This window comes from Tachypleus tridentatus, chromosome 2 (genome assembly GCF_004210375.1).
Source record: "Tachypleus tridentatus isolate NWPU-2018 chromosome 2, ASM421037v1, whole genome shotgun sequence".
Lineage (NCBI taxonomy): Eukaryota > Metazoa > Arthropoda > Merostomata > Xiphosura > Limulidae > Tachypleus > Tachypleus tridentatus.
Genome location: NC_134826.1, coordinates 106612960 through 106631944, shown reverse-complemented (window position 1 = coordinate 106631944; position 18985 = coordinate 106612960). Strand labels below are relative to the sequence as shown.

At 33.6% G+C, this 18985-nt stretch overlaps 1 protein-coding gene across 4 annotated transcripts in view; it reads right to left on the bottom strand.

Annotated features, from left to right (window-relative positions):
- The window catches only part of LOC143244785 (metal-response element-binding transcription factor 2-like), a 75984-nt gene that overhangs the window by 53116 nt on the left and 3883 nt on the right, over window positions 1–18985 (bottom strand). For 2 of the 4 annotated variants that reach the window (XM_076490101.1, XM_076490103.1), the window contains exons 2-4: window positions 5796–6047; window positions 4929–5010; window positions 4020–4115 (exon numbers count right to left, since the gene is read on the bottom strand). In XM_076490101.1, coding sequence (XP_076346216.1) covers window positions 4020–4115; window positions 4929–5010; window positions 5796–6047 — 430 coding nt within the window. Of the gene's footprint in view, window positions 1–4019; window positions 4116–4928; window positions 5011–5540; window positions 5679–5795; window positions 6069–18985 lie in introns of all 4 variants that reach the window. The other 2 variants (XM_076490104.1, XM_076490102.1) reach the window with 2 other exon arrangements.

The following is an 18985-nucleotide window of genomic DNA, read 5'->3' as shown; positions in this document are numbered from 1 at the left end:
ACTGTCAAATTGATAGTACTTATAACCTTCATAACCAACTGTAATTTGTTACTTCTGAAACCACATCTTTACAACAAATCTATTGGATACATTATCCTGTTTTTGCATTAGAAAATACACCCAAAGTCCAATGTATTCTTTAGGAAGTACAAGTTATTAGTAAACATTCTAATTAATATCCTGAGAGAATGAAAAAAAAACGATGATGGTAAAGTATATTTTTTTGAAAATATTTTTAAACTGCAATATCCATATCAGATTTTGAGTGTCATTATTCTATCTCAATGAAATTCCAATCTGTTAACACTCATCATTTTGGTTTGTACATTTATGATAGTTTAATGAATGTACTGGGACAAAAAACCCTGAAAAGAAAGATGTGTTTTTTCTGTTGGAGTGCCATTTGAATAAGTATGATCTTTGGTATTATTCACAAAATGGTAATTTACTGCCATTGATCATTACAAGTAGTTATTTATTCAGTATTCTTAGAGACAGCTTCAAGAATAATAAAATTTTGTGATTTGTTCTTTTTTCTTCCTAATGTACTTCAGTTTCATTACATCAGGATCTGTGGACTAGTTGAAACAAATGTTATTTCTTTCAAACCATCATTACATCAGGATCTGTGGACTAGTTGAAACAAATGTTATTTCTTTCAAACCACTTCTGGATGTGGAATGAAATATTATCATAGTAAAAGAGGAATGACCCTCCTCCATAGAATACAAGCAACGCAATATTGTCCAGAACATTGCAAAACAACACAGCAATTAACAATCTCTACTTCAACCACTACTAGGAGATTAAACCAAAAACATTTAAAGACCTTCAAAATGACAATAAGCCCAACAAGCCTTCTTCGTCATAAAAACAGACATGTTGAAAGAGTCTTCAGGTTGTTATAAGAAACATATCCGTCCACCTAAAGTAATATTCCTTTTCATCATTTCTACTTCTTCAACATCTTACATTAAATACGGATAGCTGAGTTGCATTCATACTGCCAATGCTGCAAACAACCACACCTCTTAGAAGGTCACTTTTTTTCTGACATCTCAATACAAAGTAGACATAGGTAGCTTCTAAAAGGATGCATCAATAAGAAAATAAGTTGATTATAGACTAATCAATATTGTGCAATTATCATGTAACGTCTGTATTTTGTCTTTCAGATAACTTGTACAATAATGCTATAGACAAATGCAAACCACTAATGGTGGTTCTGTAAACTCTGTTCAATGTAATGCTTAATAGGTTTGTAATTTGACAAAACATACAAGCATAATTATTATGAAACAAAAGAAAAATTATAATTTTCATTCTCTTTAGCACTATGATAGGAATAAAATTACAAGAATAAAAATATGTTTCACATTAATTTTTAAGATCTAAAGTATAATGTTCAAATGCATAGTAGTGAACTTAGATTAATATATAGATACTAGAACTGGCAAATACCTCTCTAATTCTAACGATTTATCTCAGCAAGTAGAGTTTATTGTTTAAAATCAAAACTCGTGTAATATCAGTTGTCCTTTTATTTTCCATATTACAGGGAGACCACACACTTAGAAATATTTTGCAAGATTTTCCAGTCCAGCAAATAAGTGTGCAAACACTGAAATTTAACTTTTTCTCATAAGCCTATATAAATAAAGTCATTAATAAATATTATTTTAGCTTAAAACATAGCTATGAAAAGAGAAAAACTTCAGACTATGGTACAACAGAAAAGAACAAAAAATTTTCAAACAAGAATATTGCAAAGTTAATAGCTGCTGGTGGAGGGGAGTCTCAGTTATCCCCCAACTTTTCCAGGTTTTAAGATTTGTGGCTACCTTATGTAAGACAGGTTTCACAATGTTTCGTATCTCAAGGTTCAGATGAATTATACACAAGTGAGACAAAAAAAAACTTAAGGACTGTTTAAATATCCAGCCTTGGATTGTTGAACTGCTCTACTTATAATTTTGTGTTTGTCAAGGGGAAATTATTACTTTAGAAAAAATATCAAATGCTGAATGATGAATTCTTCTACTATCTAAGACTCTATTGCAGCTGGAAATGTATAAATTTAAACATATTTGGAAATTTTAAGAATGTTAACAAAATAAAGATATTTGAGTAATTAAACTTCATAAACACTAGTGACTATCCTTAAAACTTGTTAAAATAAAAAAATAACCACAAAATATGATGACAAAAACAATTTTGACTTCGCAATTGTGTAATATTTGTCTAAGAAAATGTTCAAAATTCATTAACATTTAGTTCATTTAAATAAACAGATAAATTAATACAATCAAAGGCAGAAATTAATCTTAATAAATCCTATGTAGCAAGGCATCATAGGATTTATATGCAATTTCAATTGAAAAGATCCTATAATTATCTAGGTATGTTGTTCCAATCATTTTTTGTTTCATTTTTTTTACACACCTTTTAAAATTTTGCAGTTTATTCATTTTGGTTGCACAAAATATTACCAAACATTTTACTTTTCTGTTTTTCTACATTATGTAACAAGTTCTGATTCTATGAGAAGTCATTTAACTACTTTTTGTTACTTGGACTGCAAGAAAAAAATTGATGTAACTGAAGATTTTAAATAGTAAAAAATAAGGCAAAACATATCATTAATAGAAATATGTGTAATTAAAACAAATTAGACCAATTACAAATCTTGTATTTTACAATGAATATTCACTTTGGACAACAACTTGCCATGAGTGGTAGGAAATATTTTTATGTTATATATTTGTTTTTATGTTTTGTACTTGAAAAAGATCACATTAGCAACTGAAATGTTACACCTAATTTAAGTTAATCTAAAAATAAAAATAGTTCACACTACCAACTGTAAAGCATCAAATTGAATATGCAAATCTTATTACTATGCACTCAACATAAACTCAGTTACACATAGCTTAGAAAACATTAATAATTTGTCATAAATATATACAGTAATTCAAATGATTCAATACCACTAAATAGCATGCAATTCAAATTTTGTTTTAGAATTCATAATAGCTAAATTTGGGAGTTGTTAACATCTAAATGTAATACAATACCTTCTTGAATATTAGAAGCTAATTTACATAATTTACCGAGTTTCAAATTCACAATTTCTGAAATATTTAAAATACTTTAAACTTATTTGACAGATAAGTTAATACTATGCTTGTTTCTTTGAAATCAAAATATGCAAGTTTTTAAATTAAGGAACTTGTACTACTATAACTTTACAAGTTTTGCTACAGATATATTTTTGTAATTCTAAATCTATCAATAGTTAAACACAACTTTTTTCTGTTTTTCTAATAAAATTTTATATTCACAATCCAAAGAGAGAAAGCATACATTCACAAAAATGAAGACCTGTAAAGGTAGACAAAGCCAACATTGTTTAACTTGTGACCTCCATTTCAGCTTTGGATTTCAAATAATCTATCACAAACAGATGAAGTACATAATATTTTTCTTTAATCAATCCAGTCCTAGAATCAAACTCGTGAATTTTAAAAACATACATAGCACTTTTTCTCAGTGTTGTAACAAATTATCAAACAAACTTATTAAAGAATACCAAATACCAAAACAGGTATATTGTGATTAATTCAAAACTGAATTTTAGTTTGAATTCTAGTGAATTTTAACACTTTCAATAATGTTATATTTTCACTATTGCTTGATAACTTTTATGAATGAAAGTTTGATAATAGTTCTTTTTACTATATATTTATTAATGTTTTAAAAGCATATAAACCTGGGAGTTTTAATACTACACAAATTGCTACTGTATGAACAGGATAGATGTAATTGTAGACTTTGTGAACATCGCTTAAAATTTCATTTATGAAGACTTATTCTAAAATTTCTAGTGAATTAATAATTTAATCTTTAAATGATATTCTATGTTTACAAATTGCATTCATAAAAGTTTAGGAAATATATATATCAAATGTACTTTTCTGTATAATTCAAAAATCTATTTAACTTGTTAAAAGTATTTTTACCTAAGTTGCAGTGGTCACAGATGACAATTTCATTTGGAGCTTCAGATTCTCCATTCTCACACTTCACACAAACAATTTCTCCACCTGGCAGAGTTCCTGAAATTGTTGAATAAATTTTGCATACATCTATTCCACTCTGATGATGGCAACAAATTCAAAGATTACTTATAACTTCTGTATGATTTTAAAGAAAAACTTAGAAATTTTCTACAAAAAATTGATAAATAAATATTTATTACTAATTATTAAATAATTAAGTAATATCTATAAATAGTAGGAAAAACGATTTACCAGAACAATTAGTTTTTGAATACACACAGCTGCAGAAGATTAGTCTACCTACATGAACATTTAATATCAATAGACACAAGTATGTATAGATTGTCAAAAACATTATGCACAAAGCACAAGTTTGTGTATCAATTGTTTTAGTTTTAAAAATTAGATCATCCAGTTACTCATTTGTGCTCTAGTTGTTTACTGCACTTGCTAAGTAATCCAAGTATTGTAGCATATAGCATTACAAATCATTAGCAAATAATACAAATAACAGATTCTAATCACTCAATCATGCATTTTGAATACATTGTTCCAAAGACTTAAGTTATAATCATAAGTAGCAGTCTGTTGGTATTTGATGAAAAGGGCACAGTACAAGCCTAGTGACTGTATTTTTCCATTTGTTAGTATTTACTTGTATCTACCAGCATTGCTCTAAATATTACAAGCCTGATGCAAGGTGTTTGAGATGTCACTAATTCAGAGGCAGTTGTTAACACAGCATAGATATATATATCACAAGCAAAGTTCAGATTTGTTGACCCTCTGGTTCCAAAATCATCTAATTAAACAAGCAACTTAAGAATTTTCCCAGCCTAAAATTAATCACAATTTTAGAATATAAATTACCTCTTTGCATGTCTTTGAACAAAGTCCAATATTCTGATGAATCTTCAAACCTCACTAACGCTTGCCTTAATTTTTCATCAACCTATATATATACATGCATACATGTAGGTGTTTATAAATATATGTACACACACACACACACACACACACACACATAGTGTAAAACATTAGACAACTACAATTCACAATTACTTTTATTTTTCTCTTGTTAAACTGCACATACTAGCAAATGGTTCAATTGCACTTACCATAAAAAACAAACATCTTTCAAAATTAAAGAAAGCTAACAATAAACCCAAGATGTTATAATAAACTCAACAAAAAATCTGAAAATCCTGCATTCAGTACCAAATAATGAACTTAAAATAGCACATTACTTTATTATAAGTACATATAACAAACAGTGGAAATAAAATATTGTCAAGCTTTATAAATTTAGCAATATTACTAAAAACAATATTCACAACTTTTATGTTAAAATATATACATCATAAACATGTTTTGTTGCACAAGGTGTAAAATGTTTTATTGTAAAAGATGTTCACAAATTATTAATACGTCTTGACTAAACAGAATACAAACGATACTAGATAAACAGCTGCAGTGTCCTACCTGTGTGAGATTGATCCCTGATTGACTTTTCTACTAGTGTAAATGGAGTATATGATGGACATTGTCTTTAAAGCAAAGAATCCTGAGTGGTATTAGCTTCGTTGTCATGCTTTCTTTTATTATTTTTCTGTTTCCTAGCTAAATACATGTTTTTAGTACACACAATTAAAAAAAAATACAAAATATTTCAGGAGTGCTTTATAATGAAACTATCACTTATATCAATAATAATGGTTCAACTATCATTAAGCTTACCTTAATAATAACTCCTAGATATAATAACCCATCAGTCCATCTACACAAAACATCCAGTCCCTCTCGAAACTTCCGTCTCTTTTTTTTTGATTGACCCAAACTCCTTCCCGAGAAGACTAAAGAAACACACTTGTCTCTCTGAGCCCATACACCTTCTTCTTGATGGTCACTTTCAAATTCCTGTGGCCACTTTCTCTCAGTCTGCAACCCTTCCAACTTGTTTCCATCCAGTGTACTTTCTGACATTGCCCACTTCAAGAAATACACAATTTACTGGCACTACATATGATGATAATGAACCCACACAAACTGAGCAAATTAAATAAAGGAATAAAAGTTTTTAAATTTCACATTATTTTTAAATCAAGCTTCTATTCCTGAACCACAAATGTAATTTTTGGATAAATTTAATTCATACTTCATTAATTATAAAATATGTACACAGTTGACTATCCCTGAACAGCCAATTCCTCCATTGCAGCCAAAATATTATAATCAACAATTTGTTTATCTTTACCATTACAAAATAATTCTCCAGGCCAACCACTCCCCTATTCCATACTATGACCACCAAAATCAGTTCCAAGGCCATTTTTCACTTTTTACATTGTGACTGGCTGCTAATTTGTTTTGATGATAAACATTAACAGGTGTGGATGTTGTTGATTACAATTGTGTTCAATATTTGCAAAACTCAGCATGTCACTTTTAAATTATCATTTTTATTGCCTACCTGAATGTAATCTTATCTAGCATAAAATTTTCTAATTTTTACATTTTAGCTATTCTTATAATCATAAATAATAGTTTAATATGAAGAAATATAGCACATATATTTTGTTTTTTTATTGTCAACTGTCCTTATAGCCCTGAATTTTTCACCAGTGCAACTAATTCACATTTTTTTTTCTTTAAATAAATATGAACAGAAGATTACAAAATATTTCAACAGCAGAGAAAGTTAGGTATCTGCCAGAAATTTTCTGGCTTTCTTGTTTGTCTGTTTTCAATTTTGTGTAAAGCTACACGAGGGCTATCTGTGCCAGCCGTCCCTAATTTTGCAGTGTAAGACTAGAGGGAAGGCAGCTAGTCATCACTACCCATTGCCAACTCTTTGGCTACTCTTTTACCAATGAATAGGAGCATTGACCATCACATATGTCACCACAGATGAAAAGGTGAGTACATTTGGTGTGATGGGGATTAGAACTCACGATCCTCTGATTAGGAGTCAAGTGCCTTAACAACCTGGCCATGCTGGGCCTACTTGCTCTCTAATCATGTGACTTGTTCAGTTAAAAATACTGAATCATTATGTTCTTGTGGGAAAACATTTTTCTCATCAGCTAAATTATAATTTATCTGTAAATTTATCTAGATTTATGAGTAACAATCTCAAATTATTATGGTCTTGGCAACAAAAAGCGTGTGCTATGAAAATTCCAGTTTATGGACTGACACTGAAAAAAAAACAAAAAACAACAGCCACTATTCTGGGTCTTCCTGGATCAAAACATCATCTGAATGGCTCATTTAGTTCAAAGCCAAACATAACATTTTGCAACCTTCAAACAGTGGTGAATATAGCAATGTCAATGCTATGGCAGTTGATAAATGAAATGTTAAATTGTCTATTATAGAGAGAGATGCACAAAAAGATATCTACAATATGGATGAAACTAGGGTCATTTATCATTGTTTACCAGGTAAAACATTGTGAGTAAAAGGTGAACAGTGCACTGGATGGAAGCAGTCAAAAGACAGACTAAGTGTTGCATTATGTCACAGTGTTTGTGAATTTTAATGTGCTGTAGTGATTGGTAAGAGCACAAAACCAAAGTACTTCATAAACTTAAACATAAAGAGTGACTTATTCATGACTTAGTACATTAACAAGAGGGCATAAATATTTAACATCACCTTCAAAGACTAAGTTGCGGGCTTCAATAAGCACATGAAATCAGACATAAATACACCACAAAGACACCTCAAGTGGTCTTGCATAACATCCCATTTCAAATGGCCATATATGGAATTTTTTTCCACTGTTCTGCCTCTGTACAGTCTTTCAGGAAATAAGTATGCCCTGGGATGCACAATCAGCCACCTAGCAGGATCCTACAAGTAAATACTATAATAGGAAAAGAAAATATACCTGTCTAAAGACAATGGGTAGACTATAGGACAGTGAATGGAGGTAGGCAGTAACTTTGGGTAAATGAGACACCCAGATGAAGATAACGGGCAACAAAGTGTGATAGAGAATCCATATGCCAGCTTGTAAGATCACATCTTGCAGCCAGCAGAAACAGATGAACTGATAAATAAGATGAAGAATCTGACAGAATGAAATGCAGAACAGTCTGCAAGCATCAACTCTGAGTAGACCAACTATAAACACTGATAAAAGCCACAAAAGTGAAAAGTATAAGAAAAGTAGCAATGAATGGCAAAACGTCTTTCTGTGTCCAATCAACCATACAGGTGTGAAACAGAAGGAATAGATATAGGAAAAAATGAAAATCTCCTCCCCGAGTGGCTGAAGTCTTATGGAAAAAAGACCAGTAAGGATAAAGAAAAATAGAAAAATGGATACAAGAAGAGAGGTCAGACAAAGGTATCCAGGTAAGAATAGGAATTACATCTTATGAGAAAAGTGGTGTGAACTGCAGGTTACCAATAGCTCAAAAGGGGCAGGAGTAAGAATGCAGGACACCACTGAAGTCTCAACTGAGCATGAGAATGAAGTCAGTTGGTTGGATGATTTGGTGTTTTATGGCACAAAGCAGCTAGGCTACCTGCACCAAACATCTGGTAAAAAGTTAAAATGAAAAGAAATTTAGTAAAATTCATAAACAGAAACTAAGGTAAAATAAAACAAAGTAGATAAAAAAAGCATAAAACCTATGCTTATATCTAGTTTAGAGCATTAAGAGAAAAACTACAGTAATATAAGTGGAAGAGGACTTTTTGTAGCATAACTGAAATCTCACCAGGAAGACTAACAGGTTAAGTACAAAAACCACCATCAGCCACTTGAAGTTGGCCTTTCCAGTCCTGGTTCCAAGTTATTTGACATTATGGCCATTTCCGAAAAGTAAAGTAATAAAAGTTTTAAGAGACTTGTAGCACAATTTTAATAATAACTCCCCAGGATGACTAATGGGTAGTTCAAACAGCAGTGTTAGTCAAGTTGACCTTTCCAGACCTAGTTTCGAGTATTTTGATATTACAGCAATTTTCTAATTTCAAATCAAACCAGATGGGCTGTGATTCCTAGAAGGAAATCAAATTGAAAAATGTCTAACATACAAATTAAAAAACTTAAAGGCATTAAAAAGATTAATGGCCTTTAAAAAGCCAAAACTTTTCCAAGGTGGACAGTGTCACCATCACCAATAACATTGTCTAACATTATGGAAAAACCTTGGGTTTTAAAATGGTGCCGTCATTGGTGCATCAGTCCCAGATAAAAAAAAAATGATGAGTTAAAAAACTGTGACCAATGCATAGTCTATTTAGAACAGCTACCTCTTTCTGATCCTTACGGAAGCAAGACAACCAAAGTCCAATATAGGGTTTTATTTGTAAAAGCTTGTTTTCATGTTGCTCACTCCAAGTCGACTGCCATCTGACACAGAGCCAAGGCTTGAATACAGGATGAAGCACAGCAGTGAGAATACCAGAGAGATTTAGCTCTGGTGTCGGAGATCTCATTCCCTCAAATACCAACGTGGCCCAATATTCAGGAAAACTGGATAGAAGTAGAAGTTAAAGAGAAATGGGCCAATCAGTTTTGAATATCTGCAAGAACAGGGTGGGAACTAACGTGAAGCAATTCCAAGGCCAGTACAGGGCAAAGTGAGTTGGTATAAACAGAGCAGTTTGAGTACTGCTTAGCTTCTATGTGATCCAGGGCAAGAGAAATGGCATACAGAAGTTGTAGAGGGGATTTTGCATGCAACCACTGAACCACAACAAACCATGGCAGAGCTCACACAGTCACCTGATTTAGAATCATCTGTATAAATAGGAATGGAAGGATAGTTTGAAAGATGATCAACAAATAACAGACAGTATTTCCAATTGGGAGTGTCTGTTTTTCTCAAATGACTTAAAAATAGTTCACATTTGGGGACTAAGAAGTCATGGTGAGATGGGTTAACCAGTGGATACAGCAATGTTATCCAAGAATAGACCCAATTCATCCAATTGCACCTGGATATGAAGGCCAAAAGGAGCAATGGCATATTGTCTGTACTGAAAAAGTATGGCCCACCAAGAAAGGAAAACAAATCCCCAGGTGGGATGCTTTGGTAAGAAATGAAGTTTTGAAGCATATAATAAAGATAGCTGCACCTGATGGAGGTGCAAAGAAGGTTTATGAGACTATGTATAAGCTCTGAACTGGGGAAGTGCAGAAAGCCACAGTCCTTGATGATGAATGGGGTCCAACATCTTTAAGGCCAAGGTTCTGACAGAGCTATAGACCAATGACCATAGTTGAGTTTCGATCCAATAAAACCATATATCTTTGGCACAGAATATCGATCTGCTCTCCAAGTGGTGGAAGAGAGGACACAGAGAATGTTCAGTGATCTTATACATTTGACTTGTGGCTGCTTTATGTGTGGTATAAAGGTCAGCTTACAATCAAAGATAAGCCCCATGAACTTTGTCCCAGGGACCACAGGCAACACAACTTCACCAATACTGAATTCGAGATCAGGGTGAATACCCTGTTGGTGGCAAAAGTGTTTTAGAAAGAGAGAAATTAAAGCCATTTCTGTGGTCCACTTCAGTAAACAACTGAGGCCAGTCTGTAGCTGATGGTCAATATACTTCATGTTCAACGACTGAAGAGATAAGAAAGCTGTCAACATAGAGCCCACTTGCAACAGTAAGAGAAAGTTGTTCAGTGATCTTCATTAATCTTTATACTGAAAAGTGTGACACTCAAAACAGCCCTGAGGGCCTCCAAGTTCCTGTAAAATAGAACAGGAAAGTGTCAAACTTACACAAACTTGGAATCTCCTGTCCATTAAAAATATTTAATATAAATGGGCAAATGTCCATGTAACCCAAAAACATGGAAGTCTTGCAAAATGCCACACCTCCATATTGTATCATAAGCCTTCTCAATATCAAGGAATACTGACACAAGATGTTATTTAAGAAAGGCTTCCCTGACAGACATTTCAAGTTGAATCAGGCAGTTCACAGTAAAGCATTGTTGTCAGAACCCATACTTGTGGGCAAGAAGAGATTTTTTTTAGTTGAGTCACCAAAAAAGATGAGCAATAACCATCCTTTCTAAGATCTTACAGAGAGAGCTCATCAAAGCAATTGGACAGTAAGTTTGAGGAATCTTGGGATCCTTCCCAGGCTTAGAGAAAGGTAGGACAATACCCTTGTGCCAGGCATCAGGAAAAACATTCTCCTGCAAGATATGGTTAAAAACAATTAGAAGAACAGCAAGAGAAGCAGGAGATAGATGGCACAGCATGCCATAGTGTATATCATCAAGTTCAACCGATGTCAGGCCAGTTTGAGTTCCACCAGTGTAAAGGGATGATTACAGTCATAGAGACAATCAGCTCAAAAGGAAAAAGGTGATAGCTCTGCCCAAGTCTTGATGTCTAAGGTGGAAGAAAACACAGAAGAGCAAGACACCTGGCAAAAGCTTTTACCTAGAGTACCAGCTACTTCTTGGCCATCAGAGGGCAAGATCGAGAGGGGGACAGAATTATATTGTCCACTAACCTTTTGTATTTTGTCTCATATGAATTTGGAACTGGTGGTAGAAGATATGCTGATTGTGAACTTAATCCACGATTCCTTCTGGCTTTGATGTCTTACCCACTGAGCATGTACATGGGCCTGCTGGAAAGTGATGCAGTGCGAGAGTGTGGAATATCTACAAAGAGTATCCCAGGCCCATTTTTGAGCCTTCCATGCCATGTGGCTAGCAGGATTCCACCATGAACGAGGATATCATGTAAAACATGTCGAGGTTTAAGTAATACATTGAACAGCTGCTTGTATAATACAGTCAATTACTGCTACCACACAGTCATCTATTGATAGCTTACAAATGATGGCAGGATCAAGTTCTGCGAGAGCAGTGAAAGAAAGCCAATTTGCTTGATCCAGCTTTCACAGGGGCACACGAGTCGGGTAGCATTGACCATGGACAATCTCTCAAAATTATAGAAACATTATCACTGCCTCGTATATTATTGTCAACCTCCAAGAAAAATGGGAAAATAATGAAGGGGAGCATACTGAGAGATTAATAGCAGTAAACGACTGACTAGGTGCATGAAAATAAGTAGAACCACTATTGAAAAGAGAAAGGTTGTAATAAGAGAACACACGCTCTATGGAGTGACCTCTCCTCTCAAGGTCAGCACTTCCCCAGAGGTGTTGATGTCCATTAAAGTCCCCCAGGATTAAAAAGGGAGACAGCAACTGTTCAATGAAAGCAATAAGGTCTGAATGATCATGTCTCTCTCCAGGTGACAAGTAGAGAGAAGAGACAGTGGTGGTACGACTCAAGTAAATACAGATGGCTAGAGCCTCCAAGGATGTGTCGAGTGGCAAACAGGGTTTGCACACGCTGATCAACCAAGAGTGCCACCCCTCCATCACACAGCCTGTCATTTCTGTACAAAGAAAACTGCCAAAAGGTGACTGTACTGGCAGGTTTCAAAAATGTTTGCTGTAAGGAAAGACATACAGGATGGTAGGAAGCAATCAGTGTTTTGATGTCATCCAGATTAAAACGTAAACCTCAACAGTTCCATTGTATCAAGGTGGTCATTTTTATTTACGTGTAAGCAAATTGGGTGGAGAACCCTTCTGTTTATGACCACTTCTTTTTTCTTTACTGTTTTTATTCGAGGGAGATCTATCGACCTTCATGGATCCTGTCCTGGATCAATTCGGCAGATCTCTGCTGTTGGAAGAGGTTTGCAGTGACTGATGACATGAATGAATGATTGTTTTGCATCATGGGGTGGGAGAAGAAGACGATCTGATGAAATGCCCATACCCAAAAACAAAGGAAGAGGATCTTGGGATTTGCTGGAATGTATGTAAGGGACAGAGTTGATTCATCAACGTTTCTAACCATGGAAGTCAAAAGACTTTTCATTTGGTTTGAGAACAATTATTTTGGAGGCACAGAGATACTCTTCTGCACTCCCACTGTAGTAGTGTAATGAAGTGCAACAGCATACATCCAAAATGAAGTGGTGCACAGCAACTTTTGAGCCTCAGGATAAGTAATGTAATGAATCATTTTCAAATGCTGCACCTCTTTTTCCTCCAACCATTTAGGGGAAGAATGAAAGTAGAACAGGTGAGAGCCATTGCAATTGATGCAATGAGGGCCCATTTCACACTCATAGGCATCATGATCCTTACTATCCTTACTTGAGCACATGTCAAGGAACAACTACATAATGTTTTTGAATGACCGAACCACTGCCACTGGAAGATAATGTGCCTCAATAATGACAGGTGGACATGGTGATGTAAATGTCAGAATGAGGACATTGGTCAGCATCGTAATTATATCTTTGCGAGTGGAAATGCACCTCACTGCAGAAATTCCTTGGGTGAAGAAACCAGCAAGAATCTCTGACTTGGGGATGTTCTTCAAATTCTTCTGAACAATAACTCCTCATGGTGATTTCAAAGTAGCATGAGGTGTAGCCTCAATAGATATATCCCCAATTACCTTTGAATGCAAGAAGAGTTCACTATGTTGAGATGTGGATGTTTCCACCAATATATCACCAGATCGAACTTTCTTTACTGACTTTGGAAAGCCAGTAAGTCCCTTCCGAATGAAAAAGAGAGACATTTGCACTAAAGGTTTGCCTGAAAGAGAATGCAGTATAAAAAAAATGAGGTAAAATAGGTGTTATAGTATTGAAGATTGCTGCTCAGAATCTTCAAGACATAGTCGTTTACCTATGGACTGTTTTTTCACTATTTTATTTAAGTTTTTATTTGGAGGATCCATAATAAAAAAAAAAGAAAATTTTGGTGCCCACTGACCCCACCTACCATGGAGTCCTATGAGGGGATGCACTACAATGCCAAACAAGTACACTGCAGCAATGCCAGGGTTTCTTGAGCGCTATACCCAACACACCAGCAGATACAATGTTCACAATACCTGTTAAGAACATCCAACACTGGTATTTGATTCACCCTAGCCGAAGTGGACCAGCCGATTGACTCAAGGGAGGCCACCCCAAGGCTGTCTGTCTACAGGAATTCAAAGCAAAAGTGGTGTGTTAGGGTTGGACCCCTCAACCACCAGGATGCTCTCCTCCCCTTCACGAATCACCACACATGGCAAACACATGGGTGGACATTTAGATCCCAGAGGAGGTAAACTGAAAGAACAGAATGTTCCCTGGGAGGTCCCCTCACCAGGTAAAGGAATCCATATTGAGAGAAAATTAAAAATATTTCCAGATGAGTAAGATATTGAGCAGTAATAGGGGAAGTAAAGGAAAAGAGAATCACCCAAAATGTTCTTTGAAGCACAGTAGAGTAACTCAGACTTCAGATTAGATAGGAGGCATAAGAAAATATAGTAAAAGAAGTATAAGGCACTAGTGGGCAAAACCAAGGCCAAATTTTTCACACACAGACTCAACACAGATAAAGGCAATCCTCAATATGGGAATAGAGTAAGGAATTCAGAATGATTAATATTAAGGACTTAAATATCAGATAAAGGGTGGATGGATAAGGCTTAAGACTACAGGAACATAACTGGTTCAGGAAGAGGTATACAAAATTTGTTGGAATTAGAATTAAGAAGTAGGGCACGCAGTGGATAAAGAAAGAATCATTCACATCTTTAAGATTACGTCCTAAAGCATACCTGAGAGAGGGAAACAAACTCAACCTATTTATTATCACCTCAAAACAAGGGGAAGAAATGTCTGAAAAAAGGACAGAGGCTAAAGATCCTGAATACATAAAGGAAAACCTTACCCTATGCACCATGACTATCATATTATCCCCAGTGAGCATGTCCCATAAGCCATAGTAGTTACCTAACCTGTATGAAGAAATTATTCACTAACACAAGTAGTTTAGATGTTGCATATAACTAACAAATTCATGGTTTGTGAAAAAAAAAAGGAAAGAAAGAAAGAAGGAAATTTAGTTCCTAAAACATTGTGAGTCTGATAAATTGAAAAAGAAAATAGAATCATGAGTGGAAAAGCATAGAGGGAATTTGTATCCAAGGTGGTTTACCATCTTCCTAGTGGTGGAGGGTTTTAGCTACGTAACATCATTGCAATAGCACAATTCAGAAGAAATCTTGTGAGCTTAGATAGGATTTGTTTAATGAGTAGCACCATGGAAATGTCCAATGCAGATTCACAGGGAAGATAACTGTCTGAAGAGATATGTATTGTCTCAGAACTTTTATTTTCTACACCCCAACACCAACCGTAGAAAATTCATCACTATACAGTGAAATAAATAGTTGAAATACATGAAACAAAATGTTTTTTCATGATGACAAGAAAACCAACTTGTAGAGAAAATTATATATTTAAAATGTTTTTTCATTTCTCCTTTGAGAAATTTTTCTGCCAGATCTTTAATTATCTTCACAATTTCAACTGTTCACCTTTACACATCTCTAAATTTTATAGTTTTACTGTTAGACTTCATTGGGAAAACTGTTCTTTACTTCATGAAAAGCAGTAAATCACTGAAACCCATCAAAATTTTGTCATTATGATTTTCAGTAACTTGTGTGGTACCACAAACAAAAATCCACAAAAACAGTTCATATATTGAGTATTCAAGATTCAGACAATTAGAAAAATAACTAGGGTATGTGTAACAACCAATTCTTCATCACAGAACACAATTTTAAATATTTTCCTCACAATAAAAACATGACTTTCACTAGAGCTGTAAGGGAGGATTTGATTACATCTTTATTGATGTAATTACTAAATACACTATTGAAAAACTTAAGTTTTTAAGAAGAAAATATTTTTTTCAGTAAAAATTGCCATGTTTAATATATAAAAACTTTTTTAAGAATTTTTTTTAAGGAAATGTTCATTTAATCCACAATTGTCAAACTTATAAAAATAATCAACTTATTGAAATCAGGGTTTTGAACTAGTACTCTTCGGTTGTTCCTTCAATCCAAATAATAAAAATATTGCCATTAGTTGATAAAGCTACACAATTGGCTGTTTGTACTCTGTCAAAATGATTTTTCTAATCATCTCATGTGAGAGTAACTAATTTTAGTTTTCTTTTTAGCCATTTCATATAAGATTGATTTTTTTTTAGCCATCACATATTAGAATAATTTATTGATTGGAAGTAATCAATTAACAAATTCCACTAATCTTTCAACTCTAATCAAGTTTTATATAATTTTTTGTGAAACAAAGAAACCAAGTTCAAATTCAACATCACTTTTCTTTACATTATTCAAATCAGGTATCATTCAATTTGTTTGTCTCCATTCTAGCATTTTTTCTGCAAAAAGAATTCCACAACTGTATGCAGCATTTTATTTATCTTATACAAGGTAACAGAAAATTCCTTGTTCATAAATTAAAATTCAATACGAATTATATATAAAAGTTCAATTAATAGCTATGATATAAAATAACACTTGCAAATATTATTCATATGTGCAATATCTTATTACTAACAAATGTTCTTTATACAAGTGGCTTAAAGAATGGTAATTCAAGGTTGACCTGAGCAGTCATATATCAATGACTGCTACAACTACTAGACATTCATAAATGTTGCATGCGAAAGGCAGGTGTAATGGTTTACAACAGTGGAATAAGACTCCAGACCAGAGTATAGGGGTTGGTCAATCTGACCAATCTCATAATCAACATAAAATTTTAAAGGTTGAAAAATGCAAAATACATTGAACAGCACTGTTCTATCCTTTTGATATGGATAACAATGTTAAAAAGTATTTCACATGAAATGTCTACTTTTGGCATTTTCACATTTCCTATGTTTTTCTTAATGTTATCAGCTGAATTAGAAAGTTGCTGATCATACAGCAATGAATCAGCACTCTTGCCACTGCTGTTTATGTAACACCCTAATACAATACCATCAGTAGCAAATCTCTTGCAGTACAATTACTATAACATTCCCCAGAATTTATCATAATCCTGGCTCTGAAAACACAGTGAGAGGATTTATCAGCTTGTTTATAGTATAGTGGTTGTCTTTTGAATATTGTCTATTGATTTACCTCTCATCAGAATTCTCATTTCATCTTATTTTATTCCAATCTGAAAAATTTTTTTGTTTGGATTAATTGTGAGACTAACCTTACCGAGTTCATTTCCATTTGCTGTTGTTTCTGCATTTCCTACCTACAATGAATCCAATATAGCAACATCACCTTCAAAGTATAAATTATTTAAGTCCTCATTATTTGTCCGTTTCTCATTTATCACTTGTTGGCTACATAGGATGCCTTTTTAATCACACAGTCACTTCTATTGACAAACAACAATACAGATAAGATGCAGTCTTGACTAATATCTGTGGTAGCTCTAAACCACAACTTTAATCCAAATTTGGGTCTAACTTCACAAACACTATCTTTGTATAAACATTTCATTGCAATTACTAGCTTTTCATGTATACCTAACTCCTGGCAATCCTCCACAGAGAATTCCTAAGAATCCTGTCAAACATTTTTCTAGAGTCATTGTAATTAATTATAAAGGTTTCTGTCATACACAAAATTTCTCAATTATCTGTCACAGCATTAAAACTTTTCACAACAAGATCATCCTAATAAAAAATTTGTTCTGGTCTGAGCATTACCTCTTCAGAGTTTTGTATCTTATTCAATAGAATTCTTCACATCCCTTTGGCAGGCACTGACATTACGCAAATATCTCTGGTTTGAGAACTGGCTCAAATCATCCATTTTTTGGAAGTAACAGTACAATGATCATTCAATTTTTCCAATCATTTAGAACTTCTTCAATTTACACCCTATTACAAAAAATTGTCAAATGTCAATAACTCATGTTGCTCTTACTTTTAATAATTCTGCATGGATTTTATTCATACCCACTACTTTTCCATTTTTTAACTCTGATAGTTTTTTTCACCTCTTCTTTGGTTATGTATTTTTTAAATAATATCTAGATTTGGTGTATTACTGAAGTTGTGCATAATTATCATTTCTGCACAATTCATAGTTGCTTCTTGTGTTTTAATCACATTGCTCTTGGAGTCTCCAATTGGTCCCATTGATAACTTACCTTTACTAAACAATACCAAAATAATGCTTGTTTTTGAATTACCTTCTTTCACAACTTCTTCAGCTACGATGGTTTTACTCAAGCATCATTTATTCCTATCTCTTTTACACTTTTGCTTGATTTCCTTGTCCATATTTCTATACTGGCATTTAACTTCTTTAATTTGCAATTTTACTCTGCTAAAACATAAATGTCTTTCTTTGATCAATGGTATTATGTTTGTAATCAATCATTCTATTTTTGTTCCTCTTTTAAATCCAATTACTTCTTCGACAACATCAAACATAGCAACTTTTCAGTATTTATCTATATTCTCTTCCTGTAAGATCTGCAGAGTAGACTATAACTGTTCTTTAGTGCCACTTTAACATTTGTCCATATTTCATGGTCTAAAATTTATTGTATAATCTCCTTTCTTCTTCTGTTGTAACAACTTTCTTTACCATCACCTTTAATGTAGCTACTAAAAGGAAGTGATAATAAGCAATAGTTGCACCTCTAAACACTTTTGAATCTTGTAATGAGGAAGCTCATCTTGAAATACAGATGTGGTCTATCAGGTTCATAGTATGCCCATCTGGTGATTTCCAGGTGAGCTTGTGAATGTCTTTATGCTTAAACATACTTCCTCCAATGTATCTGTTCCTTCACCTGTTGCATTAACACCTATCACACTTTCTCATCCACTGCAACCATTACAATTCAGACATTGTTCTCACAAGAAATAATTTACATATCATGACTAGAAACATCTATCACGTGTTGAACTTGTTTGAAAAATGATATTTAAACATAACCTTGACTGAGTATTTTGGAGTGTGTACCTGTAGTGAGAGAACTATAGTAACTGAACAAATATAATTGTCA